A 14,957-nucleotide genomic window follows, 5' to 3' on the forward strand; every position below is an offset into this window, starting at 1 on the left:
GACCCCCCAGTGTTTGTGTGATCTTTTTTAATTAATTGTCTTGTTTTAAATAAGATCATCTTTATTCATTTGAGTTAAACTAATGAACTGTAGGCCTATTTCTATAGGGATAAATAGATTATCTTAAGTTTGGAATTAGAACTCCTCCTCTAGTCCTGACCTTGGTTAACTTGGCCCACTCTGAATCCTAACGATGACACTAGTCCAACATTTGTGTTAATTGTCTTTTCAGAGGCCGTAGCAGGCCCATGTTTAAAGCTAGTGCAAAGCCACTTGATTATCTAGTATCACAAGACTAGAGATGGTGATGAATCCATAGATACAAAACACGTCATCCTTGCTTACTGGTAAAGGGGCTAGATATCGCTCCAAAGTTTAACACCGCCAATCTCTAGATTACATCACTTTTTCAGGTGTAATTTGTAGCTAAAATATGTCTTATATATAGATATATTATTATAAATATTTTTTATTTATATACTTTATTTATTTTTTTGATCCTCTTTTTAAAAAAAATTCTCCCATCCCAATTTCGCTGTGCCAATTCTCCCCTCCCCTGTCTTGAACGTTGCTCGCATATGCCCCCCACTGGCCGGTTGTAGGGAGGATAGAAGCCTTGCATTACGTGTCCCCTCCGATACACGAGGAGGCAGCCTGTCACATCTTTTCACCTGCCAGCGCGGACTCTCATTGGCGAGGAGTAACGTGTGGGAGGCTCACACTACCCCCGCCATTTCCTGTCTCTGCTGTGCAGGCGTCCCCCAACCGACCTGTAGGACTCGCTGTCCACAACGTCCAGATTACCACCCATTGACTTCCCACCCGCCAACTCTGCCAATTGAGTTAGTATGACGGCCGGCCCAAGCCGGAGGCAACGCCGACAGCCGGAGTCGAACCCGGTGTCTGTTGCGTTGGTGACGAGCGCAATGTCCGCTGCAATGTCCCAGCCGCCTGATTTATATACTTTATTTAAACTCTGGAGTCGTTGAGGGAGACGAGTGTACAGAGCATTACATGTAACAGGACACACACAATCAATTTAAAACAATAGATCAATCATAAATATAATAATAATAATACAGTTCATAAGCAAGAGCAATTAGCAGAAACAATTACATGTTGATGTTGGACGATTATTGAATCCAAAAGAAACAAGAGTGCTTAGTTCTAGGTCACATATTCTGGTCAATACGGTAAAACAGACCTCATATGAAACCGTACTTGTATGTTGTGAGGTCCAGTGATGTTATTGACCCAGCGTGCTCGTCCCCCCAGTCTAAGGGCCAGGACATAGTGCAGCGTAGTGTTCTGGGCCCCGTGCTGCCAGAAGCCATGGTGTGCTACCTGGAGAACTACGAGGCAGAGCGCTTCTCTGAGATCTTCCTGGGAGAGTTCGACACGCCTGAGGCCATCTGGAGCTGTGAGATGAGGTGGGAATCTCTCTTTCTATCTATCCACCATTCTGTTTCACTCATATTTAAGTAGTATACGCATTTTGCTGTCATGCTTGTGGTTTGTAGGGCTGTTATAAGACTTATCAGTACAGACCCTATTTTTGGCATCAGTATTGATTATGCATAGGTGTCAAAGAAGCTTCCAAATGTTGGATTCTTGAGAACACACTTTGTCTTTTGTCTTGTTTGAATGTGTTTGTTTGTTTCTCCCTCCCCAGGCGTATGATGATTGAGAAGATCGCTGCCCACCTGGCTGACTTCAGTCCCCGCCTGCAGAGCAACACGAGGGCCCTCTACCAGTACTGTCCCATCCCCGTGGTCAGCTACCCTCAGCTGGACTACGAGCTCTTCTGCAACATCTACTACCTAAGACACCTGTGTGACACCAACCGCTTCCCCAACTGGCCCATACGAGATGCTGTACGTAGACACATTGTGCATTAGAAATAGTGTGTGTGTGTGTTACTGCAATTGTTAATTGATTCACCATGTTTTGGAGATGTCCGTTAGGGCTGCTCCTCTTAGTCTATTAATGGAACAGAGACCTTTGTTAGTCGATTTATGTGTCGTTTTGTAAGTGCACCATCTCTGGGCACTTTGTAGGTGTTCTAACATCCTCCTCTTTCTCTGCCTGGTACAGGTGAAGCTGCTGAAGGACACTCTGGAGGCCTGGAAGAGGGAGGTGGAGAAGAAGCCTCCCTCCATGTCCGTAGACGACGCCTACGAAGTCCTCAACCTGACCAAGTCACCGGGACCGTGAGTCATACCATATGCCGGGAACCAGTGGATCATATATATATTTTTTTTTTATCTTTACTTATGTAGGGAAGATTTCCTGAGCGTGTGTGCTCCTCAACAACACCCTGCACACACCCCTACAGTTACACACGTTAATATCTGGGAACTCCTACAGTTACACACGTTAATATCTGGGAACTCTGTTGTTGACTCAGGGGAGAGAGCTTAACACTTTCAGCGCCAGCCGTTTTATCCATCCTTGTAGTCAGTTCGCGTGTTATCTCGTGGTGAATATTGTATAGTTTCAGAGTGATCCTGGCTAATTCCTGGAAGCTGAGTTATGGAGCGCTATGTGAATTTAGCTAAAGTCGTTCGCGTTTCTCGCCTGGACACGCTACTGTCAAAGGTATATCCAAATCAAAGGTATATAATACGTATTATGTTTCATCATGAATGCACGCGCTACAAAGTGCTTGGATGAAGCGATTCACTTGGCTTGGTCTAAATTCTCCGCCCAGACGACATTAGATGTGACACACAGTCTGGAACAGGGTTTCAAAGGGTAGGCGATACTGCCACCTAGCAGGATCTGGCCGGTATTGCGCACTCGGGGTCTCAGTATGGCTTTCAAACAGTAACATAGAGGTCCGTGAGACTGTATAGAATAAAAAAATAGAATAAAAGAAAAAACGATAGACGATCGAAAACCCAACTATACTCGGGTTTTGGCACTCAGCGGTTGGCGAGATAACCCGACTATAGTCGTGGTTGGCTGTGAATGAGTTAAGCCTTGATTCTTTTTCAGCCCACAACCATTAAGCCAATGTGGTCTCGCCTTGATGTTTAGCATCTTGGTCTTGTCAGGACCCAAACGGGACAAGCCTGTGACCTGTTTTGGTTCCTGGGCCCATAGTTTAAGAAACACGGTGTTAGGCTGACCGAGTGTTGATAGCAGTGACTCCTGTGTTATTGCTCCAACTCTTGAGTCTGAATGTGTTGTTTTGTCTTCAGGCACGAGGAGAGTAAGATCAGGAAGGCCTACTTCAGACTAGCCCAGAAGTACCACCCTGACAAGAACCCAGAGGGCAGGGTACGTATTGCAACCTTCAGAGATAGACTGTGTTCTTCAGACGCTTTTACCGAAATGTTTGATGCTTTGCTAGAAAACGGTTACGAAACAGCCTGGACTACAGTCCATTTCCTGTCGCAGTGTTTGCTAATGTCAACAACTGTTCTTTTTTTCTTTTAGAATACTGTTTTGGAATCTACATTTTTGTATTTTTTATTTTATTTTTTTAATGCTAAATTTTGAAAAACTACAAGGGTGAAAAACACTGTTTTGCTTGCATTTTTTCTTTTCTTTATAATACTGTTTTGGAGTCAATTTTTTTTTTTTGGTAAGAATATAGGACAGGCACATATAAGCACTATGCTTCAGTCTGTACCTTTTTCAGTCACTGTAAATAATCAAATATTGATAAATGATGTATATTGTACTTTTTTTTTATGACTGAAAAAAATAAACTACTACTACTACTACTACTAATATCAAATGTAGTCTATTTTAGAATGCTGGTTTAAGGTTGTTTTTGTCATCAAGTTGAAACCGTCTATAGCTTATATTGTACACATTGATTTCAGTAGGGCTATACAGAATAATTCTGCCGGGTGATGATGTTAAATATATGACGGTTCGAACTTCAAAGCTTTGAATGGCAAAATAACGTTTGTGTTTTCCTATCTTTTAGGACATGTTTGAGAAAGTCAACAAAGCCTACGAGTTCCTGTGCACCAAGTCGTCTCGCATCATCGACGGCCCGGACCCAGAGAACATCATCCTGATCCTCAAAGCTCAGAGCATCCTCTTCAACAGACACAAACAAGGTCCCGTTCACTTTGACACGTGTACGATGAGAGGAAACTGTATTATCCCCGGGGAGGAAACTGCGTCATAGCCAACACTGCATTGATTGATTGATTGATTGAAAACTTTATTAACAGATTGCAGAATGGGTACAATACAGTACAGCTCAATACACACAATTGTTAAGGGGATGCAGACCAGAGAAAGACTTTCGTCTTGTTTCCACCAGGGTCCCCCATTTTCAATTCATCAGGTTGAAAGAGAGTTGTGCAAAGCAAAATGGGAACATGAAAAGGAAAAACAAATAGATATTATCGAAAATATAATAAAATAAAGAGATAAGAGGAAGTAGAAACAGGAGTTTAGACAGTGTTCCTGTTTAGCGGCGGCACGGTGGAGCAGTGGTTAGCACTGTTGCCTCACAGCAAGAAGGTCCTGCGTTCAAACGCGACGGGCGGCCTTACTGTGTGGAGTTTGCATGTTAAATATTCAAGATTTGGTTTATTATTTATACAAAAATGTATATGCATATAAAATATATCTAAAAGTCCATTAACCTCTTAGCGTGCATGGGCCTGCCGTCGGGCCGCCATGCCCGTGCGCGGGACACGTTGCGAATAGAGGGAGTAGGTGAAAGTTGACGAGCGAAGATTTGTTGTGACTGAATCTTCAGAACGCACAGAGGTGGATAGCCATTTTGGATTTTCTAGCTTTTTTTATACACTGTTCTCAAGCACTCATTTCTGAACAGATTTTAATAAAATTTGGACTTGTACTACATAAGGCTATGGAACTGCGGTGTTCTCCAGTTCATACCTCTATGCTGGTACTTAAAAACAGGAATCTGGGGGAGCTCCAGTAGCTCACCACGTACCGCGAGTGCTATTTCAGCGCTGTGGACAACCGTGCTCGTCACGGATCTGGGGCTGAGCGCGTTCGAATCCCGGACGGCAGCCGTGCCTTTCCCAGAGTGTCTTCCCCCCCATCTGAACCCTTTCAGCCTGCTTCTGTCGGTCGAACTTGACCAAGTATGAATGCGATGAAAAAAGCAATAAACGCTAAAAAGAACCAGCTGACTGGTCAAAGTTTAAAAAAAAAAAAAAAACAGGAATCTGACAACCACTAAAGAGAAATGTGAGTTCACAAGTTCAACTCAAGTTCAAACCTCTGTTACTCTATTTCATTAGCACTAAAGGTGATTATCCTTTTTTTGCTTTAGTAACTGAAGCTCAGAATGTTACCTTTCAAAAGAGACCAGGCATGTGCTATATAAAGCTAAAGGTTTGCAAAAAAAGTATGCAATCCTCAAAAATTGCCCCGTTTTCGGGGTGAAGCTTAAGAGGTTAAGAAACGGTACACAAAACATAAGTCAACATAAGACACTCAATCAATGATTAAATAAAAACATATAAGACACTCAATGATTAAATTACGGTAAATCAGTTAGCAGCACTACAGTAGCAGCACAGTTCATTCAAGTGCGTTGGTGAGAAAGTGCATTTTGTGAAATGTTCACCTCAATGTTGGCATCATCTTGGGGGAGAGGGCTCATAGTCTCTTCATAATCCTCACCGCCTGTGGGTAGAAGCTGTGTAGCATCCTGCTGGATTTGGCACAGATGCTTCTGTACCTCTTTGACGGCAGGAGGGAGAACACGCTGTGGGAGGGTGGTGTGTGTCCTTGATGGTGCTGGAGGCTTGGCAGCGTTGATGGTGTATCTCCAGCAAGGGGGGGAGAGGGGCACCAAGGATCTTACTAGCTGTCCTCACAAGTCACAATCCTGTTCAGCTGATGTTGTTCTGATGCACTTTGCAGTTACCGAACCAGGACGTGGGGCAGTAAGTTAGTGTTCTCTCAAAGGGGCCCCTGTAGAAGGTGGTGAGTGAGGTTCTCCCGTGTTAGCGTGAGACGCATCCCACACCTATAGACATGCATGCTACAGTAGGTAACTCCTGCCCTTGACCAAGGTACTGGCATTACAACCATCTGTGGCTACCCACTTGTAAGATCCTGATCAAACTGGCCAGTATCACGTCTTCGTCTGTTTGGCTCTCCATCCAATTCCTCTGCGTTGTGTCATTTTAATGGTCCTGACGTCTCCGATACTGGCTTAAAAGATCAAAACAACCATGTGTGCACAGTGAACTTGCATCTTTCTCCGGAGCGCTGTTTCTCCTACAGCGCTGGTCCGCCTCATGACCGCTCGACTCGACGCTCTCTCCCAGGGCTGGCCGGCCTTGCTTCGATCATGATTCTCCCACACATTGATGACTGTTGTCCACTGTCGCCCCATTATTGAAAAAGTCTTTATCCGTTGTTCTTATCTCTTGCAAATCCGGCTGTCATCAACAACCAACTGTTCCCGTTGTTTTAATCTCTTGCAAATCCGGGTCACGGCACCAACTGTAAGATCCTGATCAAACTGGCCAGTATCACGTCTTCGTCTGTTTGGCTCTCCATCCAATTCCTCTGCGTTGTGTCATTTTAATGGTCCTGACGTCTCCGATACTGGCAGATAAGATCCTTATCTCCCCCGTTAGTGCAATCCATAAACCATACTAATTCTCCACCTCCGTAAGAATTCGACACTTCGACACCGTGAGATACCTTATGAGGAAAAGCGTTGTTTTATTGCTATAAACAGAACCTCATAATCAGATGTTATCAGATGTTATCAAATTGTATCGTCCTTGGAGAGTCTATTCTAATGATCTTTCGGTGTGTTCGTCTATCGTCCTTTTGTTATTCAGTCCAATAGTGTTCAGGCCTGTTCGTTAGCCTTCCCTCCTCGTGTTAGCCGAAGCTACTGTAATGATGATGTGGCATTCTCCCTCCCCCCCCCCCCTCCGTGGTGGAGGAGGAAGAGTCTCTCCTGGTTCCTTCCCTCTTAGTCTCAGTCAGATTTTAGTCCTACTCGCTCTTGGTCAGATTCTAGTCTGCCTTACACCCGGAAACACCGTTCAACTCATAGATGTTTGTCGTCGCAACGACGGCCCCGCCTTCTGGTTGTCATGCGACGTGTTGTCATGACAACTGCTAACCTTTCACACATTAAACGTTTCATTCACTGTTGCATTAAGATGAACCCCTCTCCCTCGCTCTCGCTCTTATCTCAGATGTTCCTACAAGGAATGTCAACAAACATTCTCTCGCTGGCAGTGTGCCTCACAACAAACACCCTGCTCTACTGAACCACCGTCTCCTGCTTCCACCGTCCGCATGCACTTCGACCTCTCTGACTATACATCACATACATTGAAAAAGCACCCCAAATCTCTCACACTGCTCCTGAATGGTTAGAATAGAGAGAGAGAGAGAGTCAAGAGTTTTTTATTTGTCACGGCATACGGATATACAATGAAATGCGGGTAGAATGGATCAAATGCAGAGGGATAAGTCAGTCAGCAGATTTGGCCACCATTTTCTTCATTGGGGAGCAATTGATTGAGGCTAAAACTGTTGAAATTACACTGCATCACATCCAACCACTGCATCTTCTCCACACAGAACTGGAACCGTACAAATACGCCGGTTACCCCATGCTCATCAAGACCATCACCATGGAGACGGGGGATGACCAGCTCTTCTCCAAGACCGCACCCCTCCTCCCGGCTGCTGCCGAGCTGGCCTTCCACACCGTCAACTGCTCCGCCCTCAACGCAGAGGAGCTGCGCCGCGAGAGCGGCATCGAGGTGTGTGTGTGTGTGTGCGTGTTCACCAACAACCACTGAAATATCTGCTGTGGTCGACCCACAACGTAAATCCTAAAATCCCACTTGTATAACCAATAAACATATATTTTTTTTGTCTGTACTTAATCAGGTGTTGTTGGAGGCGCTCTCTCGCTGTGTGGCTGTCTTAACCGCTTCCAGCAAGGTCCAGGACATGGCCGTTCAGGTTAGATGATCATAATCCACTGACTTGGAACAGTGTATTCAATTATTGTACGAAAATAAATAAAAAAAATAATAATGGTAGGCCTACCCAGACGTGACTATTTCACTGTGGTGTGTTGATAATGTATGATGTTGGGTGTGTTCTTAGGTGTGCGGGCACATCTGTAAGTGCTACAGCGTAGCGGCTCAGTTCGAGGAATGCAGGGAAAAGATCATCGAACTGCCCAATATCATCAGAGACCTCTGTCATATCCTGTACTATGGAAAGGTAAGATAAGATATTCCTTTATTGATCCCCTTGGGGAAATTCTGGCGTCATAGCAGCATGGGGGAGGGGGGAGGTGAGGTGAGGTATGTGCAGGATAATAGTAGAAAGACATAAATATAAGCGATACAAATTGTAATAAAAATAAACTAAATATGAGAAAGTTAACGGTGTAATCAAACGTGCAGACGAGGGTCTGTATGCCCTATCACTTATGTAATATGTTACAATAAATATGTGCAATAAAACACATAGAATCTGAATATATATATACGATGAGTACGTAAAGTAAACAGTATACACATGTGCAGTATACACAGGGTGCCCTAACTGCCATGATATACGGCATACGTTGTAGTCCGTGCAGGGTAGGTGGTAAGAGTCAGTCACACTTAGTGATCAGACATTCCTAGTAGTTCTCGAGTTCTGCCGCCGTTCGTTCTCCGGCTGCTGGCCACTGGTGAGGCACTTTGTAACGTTCTTTTGATAGTGAAGGTTTTGGAAGGGGTTTAATTATGTCGTAATTAAAATAAAGGCCACTAGGAATGCATCGGTCTCTAGGGGATTATTTTTATTTTTAAACCAGTTCACCAGGAAGCGATATCTAAACGCCTCCCTCCTCTCCTCTCTGGGTCTAAACGATATCTAAACATGTGCCTCCCTCCTCTCCTCTCAGGGTCTAAGCGATATCTAAAAGCCTCCCTCCTCTCCTCTCAGGGTCTAAACGATATCTAAAAGCCTTCCTCCCTCCTCTCCTCTCAGGGTCTAAGCGATATCTAAAAGCCTCCCTCCTCTCCTCTCAGGGTCTAAACGATATCTAAAAGCCTTCCTCCCTCCTCTCCTCTCAGGGTCTAAACGATATCTAAAAGCCTTCCTCCCTCCTCTCCTCTCAGGGTCTAAACGATATCTAAAAGCCTCCCTCCTCTCCTCTCAGGGTCTAAGCGATATCTAAAAGCCTTCCTCCTCTCCTCTCAGGGTCTAAGCGATATCTAAAAGCGTGCCTTCCTCCTCTCCTCTCAGGGTCTAAGCGATATCTAAAAGCATGCCTCCCTCCTCTCCTCTCCGGGTCTAAACGATATCTAAAAGCCTTCCTCCCTCCTCTCCTCTCAGGGTCTAAACTATATCTAAAAGCCTTCCTCCCTCCTCTCCTCTCAGGGTCTAAACTATATCTAAAAGCCTTCCTCCCTCCTCTCCTCTCCGGGTCTAAACGATATCTAAAAGCCTTCCTCCCTCCTCTCCTCTCAGGGTCTAAGCGATATCTAAAAGCCTTCCTCCCTCCTCTCCTCTCAGGGTCTAAGCGATATCTAAAAGCCTCCCTCCTCTCCTCTCCTCTCAGGGTCTAAACGATATCTAAAAGCCTCCCTCCCTCCTCTCCTCTCAGGGTCTAAGCGATATCTAAAAGCATGCCTCCCTCCTCTCCTCTCAGGGTCTAAGCGATATCTAAAAGCGTGCCTTCCTCCTCTCCTCTCAGGGTCTAAGCGATATCTAAAAGCATGCCTCCCTCCTCTCCTCTCCGGGTCTAAACGATATCTAAAAGCCTTCCTCCCTCCTCTCCTCTCAGGGTCTAAACTATATCTAAAAGCCTTCCTCCCTCCTCTCCTCTCAGGGTCTAAACTATATCTAAAAGCCTTCTTCCCTCCTCTCCTCTCAGGGTCTAAGCGATATCTAAAAGCCTCCCTCCTCTCCTCTCAGGGTCTAAACGATATCTAAAAGCCTCCCTCCCTCCTCTCCTCTCAGGGTCTAAGCGATATCTAAAAGCCTTCCTCCCTCCTCTCCTCTCCGGGTCTAAACGATATCTAAAAGCCTTCCTCCCTCCTCTCCTCTCAGGGTCTAAGCGATATCTAAAAGCCTCCCTCCTCTTCTCTCAGGGTCTAAGCGATATCTAAAAGCCTCCCTCCTCTCCTCTCAGGGTCTAAACGATATCTAAAAGCCTTCCTCCCTCCTCTCCTCTCAGGGTCTAAACGATATCTAAAAGCCTTCCTCCCTCCTCTCCTCTCAGGGTCTAAACGATATCTAAAAGCCTCCCTCCCTCCTCTCCTCTCAGGGTCTAAGCGATATCTAAAAGCATGCCTCCCTCCTCTCCTCTCAGGGTCTAAGCGATATCTAAAAGCGTGCCTTCCTCCTCTCCTCTCAGGGTCTAAGCGATATCTAAAAGCCTCCCTCCTCTCCTCTCAGGGTCTAAACGATATCTAAAAGCCTTCCTCCCTCCTCTCCTCTCCGGGTCTAAACGATATCTAAAAGCCTTCCTCCCTCCTCTCCTCAGGGTCTAAACGATATCTAAAAGCCTTCCTCCCTCCTCTCCTCTCCGGGTCTAAACGATATCTAAAAGCCTTCCTCCCTCCTCTCCTCTCAGGGTCTAAGCGATATCTAAAAGCCTCCCTCCTCTCCTCTCAGGGTCTACACGATATCTAAAAGCCTTCCTCCCTCCTCTCCTCTCCGGGTCTAAACGATATCTAAAAGCCTTCCTCCCTCCTCTCCTCTCAGGGTCTAAGCGATATCTAAAAGCCTTCCTCCTCTTCTCTCAGGGTCTAAACGATATCTAAAAGCCTCCCTCCTCTCCTCTCAGGGTCTAAGCGATATCTAAACGCGTGCCTCCCTCCTCTCCTCTCAGGGTCTAAGCGATATCTAAAAGCCTCCCTCCTCTCCTCTCAGGGTCTAAACGATATCTAAAAGCCTCCCTCCCTCCTCTCCTCTCAGGGTCTAAACGATATCTAAAAGCCGCCCTTCCTCCTCTCCTCTCAGGGTCTAAACGATATCTAAAAGCCTCCCTTCCTCCTCTCCTCTCAGGGTCTAAGCGATATCTAAAAGCCTCCCTCCTCTCCTCTCAGGGTCTAAGCGATATCTAAACGCGTGCCTCCCTCCTCTCCTCTCAGGGTCTAAGCGATATCTAAAAGCCTCCCTCCTCTCCTCTCAGGGTCTAAACGATATCTAAAAGCCTCCCTCCCTCCTCTCCTCTCAGGGTCTAAACGATATCTAAAAGCCTCCCTTCCTCCTCTCCTCTCAGGGTCTAAGCGATATCTAAAAGCCTTCCTCCTCTCCTCTCAGGGTCTAAGCGATATCTAAACGCGTGCCTCCCTCCTCTCCTCTCAGGGTCTAAGCGATATCTAAAAGCCTCCCTCCTCTCCTCTCAGGGTCTAAACGATATCTAAACGCGTGCCTCCCTCCTCTCCTCTCAGGGTCTAAGCGATATCTAAAAGCCTCCCTCCCTCCTCTCCTCTCAGGGTCTAAACGATATCTAAAAGCCTTCCTCCCTCCTCTCCTCTCCGGGTCTAAGCGATATCTAAACGCGTGCCTCCCTCCTCTCCTCTCAGGGTCTAAACGATATCTAAACGCGTGCCTTCCTCCTCTCCTCTCAGGGTCTAAGTGCTATCTAAAAGCCTTCCTCCTCTCCTCTCAGGGTCTAAGCGATATCTAAAAGCCTCCCTCCTCTCCTCTCAGGGTCTAAGCGATATCTAAAAGCCTCCCTCCTCTCCTCTCAGGGTCTAAGCGATATCTAAAAGCCTCCCTCCTCTCCTCTCAGGGTCTAAGCGATATCTAAAAGCCTCCCTTCCTCCTCTCCTCTCAGGGTCTAAACGATATCTAAAAGCCTCCCTCCCTCCTCTTCTCTCAGGGTCTAAACGATATCTAAAAGCCTTCCTCCCTCCTCTCCTCTCAGGGTCTAAACGATATCTAAAAGCCTCCCTCCCTCCTCTCCTCTCAGGGTCTAAACGATATCTAAAAGCCTTCCTCCCTCCTCTCCTCTCAGGGTCTAAACGATATCTAAAAGCCTCCCTCCCTCCTCTCCTCTCAGGGTCTAAGCGATATCTAAAAGCCTTCCTCCTCTTCTCTCAGGGTCTAAGCGATATCTAAAAGCCTCCCTCCTCTCCTCTCAGGGTCTAAGCGATATCTAAACGCGTGCCTCCCTCCTCTCCTCTCAGGGTCTAAGCGATATCTAAAAGCCTCCCTCCTCTCCTCTCAGGGTCTAAACGATATCTAAAAGCCTCCCTCCCTCCTCTCCTCTCAGGGTCTAAGCGATATCTAAAAGCCTCCCTCCTCTCCTCTCAGGGTCTAAGCGATATCTAAAAGCCTCCCTCCTCTCCTCTCAGGGTCTAAGCGATATCTAAAAGCCTCCCTCCTCTCCTCTCAGGGTCTAAGCGATATCTAAAAGCCTCCCTCCTCTCCTCTCAGGGTCTAAGCGATATCTAAAAGCCTCCCTCCTCTCCTCTCAGGGTCTAAGCGATATCTAAAAGCCTCCCTCCTCTCCTCTCAGGGTCTAAGCGATATCTAAAAGCCTCCCTCCCCTCCTCTCCTCTCAGGGTCTCCCCCGGACGGCGGCGCTGGCGGTGCAGTGCGTCAGCTCCTTCGCGGTGGACTTCTTCCTCCAGACCCACCTGTACCACGCCGGGGTGCTGTGGCACCTGCTGGTGCACCTGTTCAACTACGACTACACCCTGGAGGAGAGCGGCGTGCAGACCAGCCAGGAGACCAACCAGCAGCAGGTGGCCAACAGCCTGGCCAAGCTCAGCCTGGTGGCCCTCAGCCGCCTGGGGGGCTATGCGCTGGCGCCCCACAGCCCCGACGGGGCCGACCCCGCAGCGGAGACCAACGGGGTGGACGCGGCCCCTCCCGAGAACCCCACCATCCGCAAGAGTCTGGCATCCATGCTCTCGCCTTACATCGCCAGGAAGCTGGGGTCGGGGACATCCCCAGAGGTGAGGTGTACAGGTTATGCTCGAAGATGTACCGGTAAACTCAGAACAGTAATCGCACATAAACGCAAACCTGTGTAGGGACTGGAGGGTAAAGCAGGAAGGCTCCTTAGCATTTAACATGCGTCTGTGGCGTGTGTCTGTGGTGTGTCTGTGGTGTGTCTGTGGTGTGTGTGGTGTCTGTGGTGTGTCTGGTGTGTCCAGGTGCTGAAGCTGCTGAACAGTAACTCTGAGAACCCGTACCTGATCTGGAACAACGGGACGCGAGCCGAGCTGCTGGAGTTCCTGGAGACACAGCAGGAGGGCAACATCAAGAGGGTGAGAGGAGATGGACATATGGACTGACAGAGGAGACAGACAGAGGAGACAGACACAGGAGACAGACAGAGGAGACGGACAGATGGACTGACAGAGGAGACAGACAGAGGAGACAGACAGAGGAGACAGACAGAGGAGACGGACAGATGGACTGACAGAGGAGACAGACAGAGGAGACAGACAGAGGAGACAGACAGAGGAGACAGACTGAGGAGACAGACTGAGGAGACAGACAGAGGAGACAGACAGAGGAGACAGACAGAGGAGACAGACAGAGGAGACAGACTGAGGAGACAGACAGAGGAGACAGACTGAGGAGACAGACTGAGGAGACAGACTGAGGAGACAGACTGAGGAGAAGGACAGATGGACAGACCTTCTGAGACACTGTCTTATCAGCGGGCGGTAGTTTCTAACTCAGTAATTGGGTGTCGTGTGTTTTTAGTCTCATCCTCTCCCTTCTCTCTTCTCAGGGGGAGAATGATGAGACCTTCGGCTCCGAGTTCCTGTTCAGCGATCACAGCAAAGAGCTGATCGTGGGAGAGATCTTTGTGCGGGTCTACAATGAGCAACCTTCCTTCCCCCTGGAGGTGGGTGGACGCTTATTGTAAAGAGAACTGGTGTGGGATTAAATGTCTCATTTTCAAGATAAGATGAGATATTCCTTTATTGATCCCCTTGGGGAAATTCGGGTGTCATAGCAGCATGGGGAGGGGAGATACAGGTATGGCCAGGGTAATTGTAGAAAGACGTAAATATATACAATAACATTTGATCTGAATATAAGAAAAAGATGAAGAAAAAAATAAGGTACTGAAAAGGAAGGTGATATCAGGGGGATGGATAATGTTTCTAGAACGCTGCTAGGTGTATAATTTTTACATGTTTCACAATAAGAATTGTGACAATTACATGTTTCAATGATGATCTTCACGGATAAAAATCCCTCTATAAGCATTAAAAAGCAGAGGAGCCTGGGAAATAGTATGCCGATAAAAAACGACACTAGAGCTATAGAATATGATACAGAGCCACTTGCTGCCAGCAGCCGGAGAACGAACGATGGCAGAACTCGAGAACTACTAGGAATGTGTGATCACTAAGTGTGACTGACTCTTACCACCTACCCTGCACGGACTACAACGTATAACGCTTGACGTATTATCACGCCAGTTAGTGTACCTTGTACATACTGCACCTGTGTATACCGTTTACTTTACTTTCCTCATAGAATATATTCAGATTCAAATTCTTTATCGCCTATATTTATTGTAATGTATAATATAACTGATGGGGTATACAGACTCATCTGCACCTTTGCTTACACTGTTTACTTCCTCATATTCTTATATACACTGTTTATTATCACTGTTTTTTTCCATATTTTTTTTATATTTCAGTCGGAAAGTCAGGGCACATAGTTTGAGTGTTAAATAAAAATCAAAGATTTCCTGTAACGCTACGAGCCCCTCTCTCGTGTTCCCAAGTTTCCCAAGGCGTTTGCGGCCAGTCTGCTGGACTACGTGGGCTCCCAGGCCCAGTACCTCTACACCCTGCTGGCCATGAGCCAGAGCAACAAGGTGGAGTCCCAGCAGCACGCCGAGAGGCTCCGCTTCGCCGAGATGGCCCTGGAGGCCCTGCGCAACGTCATCAAGAACAACCCGGGTGAGACGTGGTGGTCGGCTCCCCGACATGCCGATCTCAAAGATGCACTCAAAAGGGCTTTGACACTGG

The 14,957-nt window shown here is 46.9% G+C and overlaps 1 protein-coding gene across 2 annotated transcripts in view; it reads left to right on the forward strand.

The window, feature by feature from the left end:
* The window catches only part of dnajc13 (DnaJ heat shock protein family (Hsp40) member C13), a 105,900-nt gene that overhangs the window by 72,536 nt on the left and 18,407 nt on the right, over positions 1 to 14,957 (forward strand). For both annotated transcript variants that reach the window (XM_084326410.1, XM_084326411.1), the window contains 12 exons: positions 1,276 to 1,430; positions 1,673 to 1,874; positions 2,095 to 2,210; positions 3,204 to 3,282; positions 3,941 to 4,076; positions 7,564 to 7,748; positions 7,879 to 7,953; positions 8,101 to 8,220; positions 12,513 to 12,908; positions 13,110 to 13,223; positions 13,697 to 13,813; positions 14,711 to 14,888. In XM_084326410.1, coding sequence (XP_084182536.1) covers positions 1,276 to 1,430; positions 1,673 to 1,874; positions 2,095 to 2,210; positions 3,204 to 3,282; positions 3,941 to 4,076; positions 7,564 to 7,748; positions 7,879 to 7,953; positions 8,101 to 8,220; positions 12,513 to 12,908; positions 13,110 to 13,223; positions 13,697 to 13,813; positions 14,711 to 14,888 — 1,873 coding nt within the window. The remainder of the gene's footprint in view (positions 1 to 1,275; positions 1,431 to 1,672; positions 1,875 to 2,094; positions 2,211 to 3,203; positions 3,283 to 3,940; positions 4,077 to 7,563; positions 7,749 to 7,878; positions 7,954 to 8,100; positions 8,221 to 12,512; positions 12,909 to 13,109; positions 13,224 to 13,696; positions 13,814 to 14,710; positions 14,889 to 14,957) is intronic.

The sequence above is a fragment of the Notolepis coatsorum genome (assembly GCF_963971535.1).
Source record: "Notolepis coatsorum genome assembly, chromosome: 12".
In the NCBI taxonomy this organism is placed as follows: domain Eukaryota; kingdom Metazoa; phylum Chordata; class Actinopteri; order Aulopiformes; family Paralepididae; genus Notolepis; species Notolepis coatsorum.